Below are 9,448 nucleotides of genomic sequence, written 5' to 3'. Positions count from 1 at the left end.
AATTTGCTCTTGAGAAGAGTCCTGAGTGAAAGCTGGGTTATTATTCTAATCATTTAAACCAATGCACCAATCAATTTGAAACTTTAACATCCCCACCCCCTGCTAGCTGGCAACCCACTGGCATTTGAGCATTTCCTGGGGATTGGGGAATTTAAACCTTGCTTAGCTGGAGTGGGTAATTTGAACCACACATACATTGTCCATCAAGTCTGGCAGAACATCTTTTGTTATATCAAGAGTTCCCTTTTGTGAGTGAATGGCTCTGGAGATTAGGTCAACAAGGTCTTATTTTGAAAGCTTGGTCAATGGGTAGCAAGTCATGATCGCTGATTTTGCCTTTAACCAAAAAAATGACCATCAAATCCAGGCTGCTGAAGTGTTGAATTTTGAAGCTTTGAAATGATCCACGCATAATTTGCATTTGTATAAATACTTTGTCTCCCCTACTTCTAAAACTACTGACAATAATAAATGTCATCATTTTCAAGTGATGACAGGAGGTCTGTTCATGTTGATCACTTAATAGTAATCACCAATTACAAACCTCACCTTGAATTGGACAAACTCAAAAGAAGACAATATTTAGGTTTCAAGAGCCCTCACTTTCAAAATTAAACTTGTCTTTGGTAATGAGTCATATTTACATGAAAATAAAAACCCTCATCAGCAAAACTTTTTTTTTTATTTATTTCCTTTTAGCACAAGTCAAAATGTTAAGTTAAGACCTTTTAACTCTTTGACCTCTTGGGGTGATAAGCATCTGATTTCTCTCCACAGTATCCCCCCCTAACTCAAACATCAAGGTCACAAGAATGAAGGAAATGATCACCAACAAAACAAGTCCTTGATGACTGAATAATTCTCCTTGTCAGAACCTTATGAAATGTATAGAGAACAGTATGGAGAATATGCATACTGATGCTTGGGTGTAAAGGGTAAAGGGAACAAAAAATTATAAGCAGGGGAGAGGTGGAGGAAAGGAAAATGTTCCCTTGCCCTCTCTTGATTTGTGGGCTAGGGAGAAGGCTTCAAGGTTTCACACTTACTGACTTTGTGCTTGTTTCACCCTTTAACTCCCAGATTAAATTTGTTACTCTCCTTACTGTCAACCATACAATTCTTATAATGATAGTTCAGAGAATTTAGTATTGGATCTACTAATTATCCCCAAATTGATATTTTTCTTTATTCTCATTGCTTATCTGGTTGATATTTTATTGGTACTGTAAGGAGAAATTCTGTCTTGGTCACTCATGGGAGTTAAAGGGTTAAATTAGCCTATCAGCAGTAATACACAGTCATAGTTTTCCTAGCAGTCAAACATGAATTAGCACTGTACTTCTAGTGCTCTTAACAACTTGGGGCCTATTCTCCACTCTGTTTGCTAAAGGTTTAGTAAGGTGCTGATAAGGAAAATTTGCTTAAAAAACCTAGAGCTTCTTAATTTATTTGGTAATCATTTCCTTTACTCTCATAAAGGAGTGATTCAGGAGAGGAAAATATTGTAAGAAGATATAGGATGCTTGTCACTCTATGGGATTCAAGGCTTAAATCAAACCTCTCATATTACTGGTAACAGAATGATTAAAAAAATCACATTTGGCTCTATTACTTATAATTTCTGTTGCCACAATAGTTTGAAATTAAAAAAAAAAGGAGCCCTTAGATATTGAAAATGCACAATACACTGGTTAAGCAATAGATAAACCTGTGTAAGCACCTTGTATTCATTCCATCTCACATCCTGAGGAGCAAGAAGAATTCCTATTGAATGGCACAGAGCTGGATGACAGAGAATTCACACATACTTCTTCATGGGATGGTTCCATAAACATCATTTCTGTTGATGTTATTAATTTTGAGATATCCTCTAACCTCTCCCGAAAGGGAACGATTTCTAGGTTGAATCCAAGTGTTTCAGCCAACTGCAGTGCTTGAGTGGCCTCACTCTGCGCTGCCTCCAGATCACCTAGCCTATAATTTAGGTCTGACTTCGCCCCTAAGAACTGTATTTTCTGTCCTTCGCTCATCTCATTCTCATATTTTTCTTGTACTGCTCGGAGGCAGGTTTGGGCATCTGCAATACATTTATCACTTGTAACTTGTTCCCGAGCTGCCCTTGTGCCACAATTTAGGTCCAGTGCGGCGAGTTTGAGTAGACCAAAGTGATGCTTTTTAATGTATAGGCTGTTTCCATCAAGTTCTATGCTTAGGTCTATGCATTGCTTCATGTAGTGCTTCGATTGTTCCACGAGCTTTTTGCGTGCAGAAAGATGGAGTGGAACAGAGTTAATATAGATGGTCAAATTGCTTGCCATTTCATAGAGTATCAATGCCTTTACGAAACGAGAGGTTTCATTTTGTGATTTGGGTGATACCTGTTCGGCGACAGCAATGGTGGAATCTGCTTTCCCGTGCTTATACTGCCGTCGATAAGTTCCAGTCAGGTAAATATGGGCCATAGTCACAAGATAGTCTTTCATTTCAACTCTAGCCTCAGAATTTTTTAACTTACTCAACACCTCCCGAACCATCGCTTCCGAGTTCTCCAAGTCATTTTGATAACTGACAACTACGCTCTTCTCGAGAAGGATTAAGAGTTCTAATTCTAAATCACCTTTGCTGTTCATCAGGATACTATCTGCGACCCTGGTAAAGTCCATAAAATTGCCACTGTCTCGTAAAGGATGAAGTCTGTTCAAGATGATGTGAAATCGCTTCATCGATTTTTCAAATGCCAAGTCTAGTTCCCCTGAAGCGGAAGGGAAAATTTGTGGTCCGCAATGACCGTAATAGGAATCTTCATCGCTTTCGTCTGAAACATTTTTCGAGGAAAACTTTGTGTTTGCGCTGAGGGAACCCTAGCTTTGTTTGTCTCCTTTTCGTTCGACGCCTAATTTCTCCCCCATCGTGACAAATAGCTGTCCTTCTAGTCGCGGTTCTACCTGATCGAGAAACTGTTGAGTGCTCAGGATACTGTAGACATCGGCAGAAGTTATTCACAACGTTTCCATCACCAATCACAAGGGTTTCAATCTTAGAATTGATAATATTGATGGTGTATTTTTCGTCTCCTTGTGCGCTTGGTAGACTGACTGCCATAACAACGTATGAAGTAATTGCTATTTTGATACAGTGATAACTTAGCTACTGGGACGGGGCTGGACAGTCATACACCTCCCTACCCCTCTCTACCACTTGCGAAATGTTTCTCAGATCCAACATGCACCGGCATTTCCGGTACTTTCCCATATTTTAATTTAGTGAGGGAAAAGGGAATATTACGGTGGCCCATAGAGGACATGCCACACTTTTTTTTATCGCGCGATAAAATCAAAATATCGCGCGATAAATAATAAATTATCGCGCGATAAATAATAAATTATCGCGCGATAACTGATAAATTATTTCGCGATAAATGAAAAATTATTATCGCGCAATAAATGGCAAACATGTTAGGTCACTTAATCGGCTGTCACGCACGTTGTTTCCGTGGACGACAATGGTTGCCACAGTTGAGGAGGTATGTTTTGAGGTCAATAGTTCATTTTATTTACTTAAAAAGATCATTTAGCATTACTTTGCAATACCTCATAGCTCTGGTAATCAGCACAGTAAACCTTGATTTTGCGAAATCTTACGAGACACTTTCAGGGTGGCTGTCAGTGTCTGAAACCAAGAGTGGATTATCTAAACCGTCTCGTTTCGCTAATTACAGTAAACACAGCAGCCAACAAATGTTTTCGCTTCGCTGTCGCCATTGTGTTTCTATTGACCTCAAAACATACCTCCTCAACAGTGGCAACCGTTGTCGTCCACATAAACAACGTGCGTGACAGCCGATTACGTGACCTAGAATGTTTCCCATTTATCGCGCGATAATTTTTCATTTGTCGCGCGATATTTTGATTTTATCGCGCGATAAAAAAAATGTGGCATGTCCTCTGTGGGCCACCGTAGAAGATATCATTAAAATTACGCGGCAAAACCAGCGAAATAATTCGAAACAAATTACAAGGCATAAGACAAATTACCAGACAAATGAAAAATTACAAAACATTTTCTCTTTGTCCCACGCTCGTGACAAGACGAAAAAAATTCTTTCTCTTCCTTTATTTCTTTACCGAGCTCAAAACTTGACATGTTTAACAAATAAAAAGAAATGTCAATTTGAGGACAGGGTAGAACAATAACAGGATAGACAAAGTTTCGAAGCCTTTGTTTAGCATCATATTGCATAATTTTACCAAGGAAAGCAAAACCGACGCCTAAGCTCAAACCGGATCCCAAATAAACCTCAATCAACAATATGTTTCGGTTCTTGCACTTTTCAGGACCTCATCCACCTTCCCACCCCACCCTGCCCCTCTTACTGCTAAGGGATGATGATTTTCTTTTTCTGTTTCCCTTGTTTATTTGTTTGTTTGTTTGTTTGTTTTTAACAATGTAAAAACTTGATGATTCAGGTGGCGTGAAGAATGCGCTGAAAAGGACCACGTTCAACCAGTGTGCCTTGCGCGCCGTTGTTGTTGCTATCATGCGGGAGCTTGAAATTATTTCACACAACATAGGTGCGAAACTTTATGAGCAAAGATAGACGAAGAAGAAGTGAAAGCAGCCGCGATTCTATCAATGTAACCGACAAAATTCAGCATGGTTTTAGTTGTGAAGGTCCAGTGAACCACTATGGATCTCCAATAACTGGCAGAGAAGGAACTTTTCGATTGCCTAGAAGAGTTGTGAGTTTTCACGGGTCTAGTATATTCTACCTTTATTTTGCAACCCTCGAGGGCGAATGGCTCGAAAAAAATATGTCTGTCTTTCCTAATTTACCCAGACGTGCCTATGCGGACAGAGGGAGGATGGACGGGGAGGAGGCTTGATCAAAGTTGATGTATGTGTGTGGTTTTTTAGTGAAATTTCTGTGGACAACGTGGAGAAGATTGATAAACTTTTATCACGATTCGTCTTTATTTTTTTTTAATTCTGAATGTAGAGACAAATGTACACAGAGAAGAATAAACGAGAGATACCTGCATGTAGATAACTCACTTACATAAAAAAGTTTTGATTTCAAATAAAATGACACCTCAGGGGAAGGGAAAAAGCTTAGAATTTTCAAATCAAAGAAACAAGGGCATGTAAAATTCACCCCAAGTACAAAATACACAGGCAAGTGAAAAACACATGTCTTACGAATGCCTGGTGAAAGATTGTTAACACTTTAGTTCAATTATTTTCCTAATTGTTTGTTCATAGGAGCACCTCAGGGATACCTGCTTCTTACACTTCTCATGGAAACAAGTATTTTCAAAAAAGGTAATTAACAATGACAGGGATAATGTCACCTCAAATAGGACATTTAGTTAAAGTTGTTTGAAACCCAGTAGGTGTCAGTTTCAGAGGGCACTTGCTTTCAAAATTACCATCTCTTGGCAATGAATGGTATTTTATGGAAATAAATGTAGGGGAGAGGAGAGAGGGGAAGAGGAGAGAGGGGGAGAGAAGAAAAGGGAAACCCACCCACCCCCCACCCCTGATGTGAAGGCTGGAGTATGAAACAGTGACTTTCCTATCAAGGTCCTATCAAACCAAAACTGAGTTTGGAGGAGTGTTTTCACATATTTCTATGGCTGTACAACATAAATCAGCACTCTTGGTGTTTCAAACTTTTTTTAATCTTTAATCTAAGGCTTAAAACTCATGTCAGGCAACTGGTAATAGAATGAGTGATAAATTAGATGTACATGTAGATGGGTTTTCTATCATTTCTGTAGCCTATTTAGACCACTCCTGATAATCAGAGTAAAAAAAGAAAATAGATAACAGCACACAGGAAGTTATAAATGGTTTGCAAAGGCACATGGTCAAGGACTGATCTTGTGTCACCAAAAGTGTTCAAATAAATTTTATTTCACTTGGTATTTTGAGGTGGTTCATTGTTGTGGCAAGCACACAGCCAGGAACCCTTTTTTTTCAAACATGCACATTCTCAATGCTTGAGAGCCAACTCTTACATACTGGTCAGCAGGTTACTAGTACTAAATGGCATGTCTGACTTGATAAGAACAAATCATTTTTCTTATCATTTTGTTAGTAGCGAGAGTATTTGCTTATACATGAATTTACACACATTCCTTTTTATGAGACAATAATACCAAATGCTTAATTAAACTGTTATGAATATTAATAAAACTTAATGTGTTGACATTGCACAGGGGGAACAAAACATATTTTGTGTTGTGAAAGTTATCCTTTTTTTACAAGTCATTCTTTTTTCATTTATAAAATGAATATATATTTTTATTTGCAATGGCAAATGAGAATAAAACTGTAGAGGTACATGAATATTTTGGAAACATAAGTGGCTACTTTTCAAGGCAAATTTCAAAGAAAAATTGATCAATAGATTCTGTAGAAAGCTTGGAACCCAAAGGAAACATTAACCAAGCACTGCAAGCTGCCTCAACCGCAGAAGTATGGACCTTACTGCTGGTGATTATCCCTTAGGAGTAATAATGGTAATAGGACAAGTGATTTACAAAATTGGATGACCACAAAGCAGGAGTCTGGTGAATGTCATTCACATGTATGATTACAGACCAAATTGGACGACACAAAGTCCTGTTACCAATTAATCATAACCATGTTTAATTTCCAAGAAATTATTTCCAATAGAGACATTGTCTAATCTAAATAAATCCTCAATTTTGGAAGCTCCCCACTTTGGTTGGGTAAATGGTTGTTACTATGGTTATTGTAAGCAATCATGTACCTGGTGAATTTAGCTGAGCAGGTATAGTGTGATTGGCTGCTTAAACTGTCTGATAACTGCTAATTGTCAGATTACACTGTCCAATCACACTTCTATAGAATAATTGATGAAAAATAAAGCAGCCACATGTAACGCACTAGTCACAGCTGAGGAAATTGTACTGGTTATGATACTATTACAGGAATAAACTGCTACTCCTCCCTGAATTGCATGCCAAACCATTACAACATTAAGCTTCAAGTGTTTGCCAGGTTTCCTTGACAGTTTCTTAAACTTTCACTCCCAAAATCTCAGTAGTAAATATTGTGATTGTTTGCCATACATTTCCTACAAAGTTTACTTTCGAGAATTTGATATGTGATGAAAGTGATGATCTTTATTTAATAGTTTTTGCTATTCTCATCTACCTATTGTTTAATTTTGTATTGATACTGTAAGGAGAAATAATTATGTCTTTGTCACTCATGGGAGTAAAAGCATTTAGAGTCATTATAAAATTTTTGCTTCTAAGTGGAGTGAAACACTTGAGCCTAATGACTGTGTAACTTCATAACAACCCAGCATGGGGACCTGGTCAACTTAAACCTAAGACCTCAAGACTGTCAGAGGTATACTTTGGAGGCAAAAATTTTTTTAACTTTCTTTGCAAGATTTTAAACGATTTGCTTCTGAACTGACTAATCCTCACTACAGCCATTTCAGTTTCAGTCACTATTTACAAATTCTTTGTGGTTTATATCATTAATGCTTCATATGGGTAGATTCTTATTGCAGATTTCTGTATCATGCTATTTTGATAGAGGTAAATATAAACTAAAAAAGGGTTGTAATTCTAACATTTTGGGAGAGGTCCTTCTAACTGTATGGTCAACAAGACCAAGATCAGATACACAGGTCTCGCCTTAGCACTATTTTCGTTACCATGCTGGCCCAGTGTTTCTCAGAACACAGTAGCCTGAAAATCTCAGTCACCTCAATACTATTTTCATCACCGGACTGGCCCAATTTTTAATAGAAAACAGTGACTTGTAACACTCTAGCAAGGCTAGTCGAACAAAACTCTGCAGATTTTGCCTTCTTAACTGCGGGTAAACTGAACTAAAAATTTCCTCAAGAAATTAAATGTAAGGAGAGAATATATATAACGGGGCAAATTTTGTCTTACATACCGCAACAGCTTACTTGCTAGGCTCTTGGACATTTCATAGTCAAGTGGCAAGCACTTTACACTGGAGACGCATCACATAATTCTAGCATTTACTCCATCTCACATCCCGAGGAGTAAGGAGAGTTCCTTTTAGATGACGCAGTACTGGATGACAATGTATCATGGCGGGCGTTTTCATGGGATGGTACAAAATTCATAGCTTCCTCCGATGTTATTTGTTTGCTCATATCTTCTTGTCTTTCCTTAATGGCATTTAATTCTAAACTGAATCCATGAGTTTCAGCTAGGGACAATGCTTGGCTTGCATACGTTTCTGCTGTCTGTAGATCGCCAAGCCTGTAATCCAGGTCTGACTTTGCCACCAGGAACTGTATCATTTGTGCCTCGCTCATCTCATTCTGATATTTTTCATGAACTGTTTCGAGGCAGTTCTTCGCATCTGCGATGCTTTTACTACTGATCGAATGTTCCCGGGCTGGTCTTGTGCGGCAATTCAGGTCCAGCAGTGCTAGTTTAAGCAGCCCAAAATGGTGTTTTTTAATGTAAATGCTGTCATCATCGAGTTCAATGCAGAGAGCTATGCACTGCTTCATGAGGTCCTTCGACTGTTCCACTAGCTCTCCGCGTGCAGGCTGATTAAGAGGGAGAGTAGAAATGTACTTAGTCAAATTACTTGCCATTTCGTAGAATATCAAGGCTTTCAAGTAGCGAGAGTTCACTTTTCTTGAATTCTGATCGGCAAAAGTTATTCTTGACTCTGCTTCTCCGTGCTTATTCAGTCGTCGGTAAAAGCCGGCAAGGTGAAGGTTTGCCATAGACGCCAGGAAGTAGGACATCTGAACTTTCACTTTCGATTTCAGGAGGGTGTCCAAAGCTTCTCGAACCATCAATTCTGCCTCCTCTAAGTTGTTCTGATAACTGACGACGACGCTTTTTTCAATGAGGATTAATATTTCAAGCTCGTCATCGCCTTTGCTAGCCAAAAGGACGCGATCTGCTAGGCTATTGAACTCCTTGAAATTCCCGCTGTCTCGTAAAGGATGCAGTTTGTTCAAAACAGAATGTAATTTCTTCATCGAGCTTTCAAATCCGCGATCGCATTCCCCCGAAACAGTTGGGGAAATTTCTGGTCGATAATAGGTATCTTCTTCGCTGTCGCTTGAAGTAGTTTTCAAAGAAAAGTTTGAATTAGCTCTATGTTTGCGTTGTGAGAATCTTATTTTGGTTTGCTTTCTCTTTTTTCCTCTCCATCCACCGTCGTGGTCTATTATTCTTTGGGTCGCTCTTCTTCCTGACCTAGAATCTGTTCGTTGTATAGGATAGTCAAGTCGCCGACGGCTTGTATTCACAGTGTTTCCATTACCGATTACCAAGGTTTCAATATGGCAATTGGAAATGTTGATGTCACGGATTGCATTTTCTTGAGAGCTTCGGTTATAGACCGCCATGATTATTTTCACCGAAGCGCGGGAAGATCTCAGGAATGACGTCACTGGCTTTTGTTT

The 9,448-nt window shown here is 38.7% G+C and overlaps 2 protein-coding genes and 1 pseudogene across 20 annotated transcripts in view; 1 reads left to right on the top strand and 2 right to left on the bottom strand.

The window, feature by feature from the left end:
• Positions 1 to 670: 670 nt before the first annotated feature.
• LOC131786760 (uncharacterized) lies at positions 671 to 3,115 on the bottom strand (annotated as a pseudogene).
• A 1,436-nt stretch (positions 3,116 to 4,551) lies between these two features.
• LOC131786758 (uncharacterized) overlaps positions 4,552 to 9,448 on the top strand; it is a 39,412-nt gene continuing 34,515 nt past the window's right edge. For all 19 annotated transcript variants that reach the window (XR_010717584.1, XR_010717585.1, XR_010717596.1 and 16 more), the window contains exons 1-3: positions 4,552 to 4,739; positions 4,838 to 4,894; positions 5,260 to 5,319. Coding sequence is in view for 3 of the 19 variants with exons in the window: in XM_066167502.1 (XP_066023599.1) it covers positions 5,295 to 5,319 (25 nt within the window). In the remaining 16 variants the exon portion in view is untranslated. The remainder of the gene's footprint in view (positions 4,740 to 4,837; positions 4,895 to 5,259; positions 5,320 to 9,448) is intronic.
• On the bottom strand, positions 5,657 to 9,426 carry LOC131786757 (uncharacterized). The gene has a single exon (XM_059103816.2). The coding sequence runs from the start codon at positions 9,389 to 9,391 to the stop codon at positions 8,033 to 8,035; it is 1,359 nt and encodes a 452-aa protein (XP_058959799.2). The 5' UTR covers positions 9,392 to 9,426; the 3' UTR covers positions 5,657 to 8,032.

Source organism: Pocillopora verrucosa, chromosome 5 (assembly GCF_036669915.1).
Source record: "Pocillopora verrucosa isolate sample1 chromosome 5, ASM3666991v2, whole genome shotgun sequence".
NCBI lineage: Eukaryota > Metazoa > Cnidaria > Anthozoa > Scleractinia > Pocilloporidae > Pocillopora > Pocillopora verrucosa.
This window is presented reverse-complemented; position numbering and strand designations above follow the sequence as displayed.

What these genes read in the sequence shown, in the direction of transcription:
- LOC131786757 (XM_059103816.2), bottom strand. Translation starts at nt 9,391, where the DNA reads ATGGCGGTCTATAACCGAAGCTCTCAAGAAAATGCAATCCGTGACATC.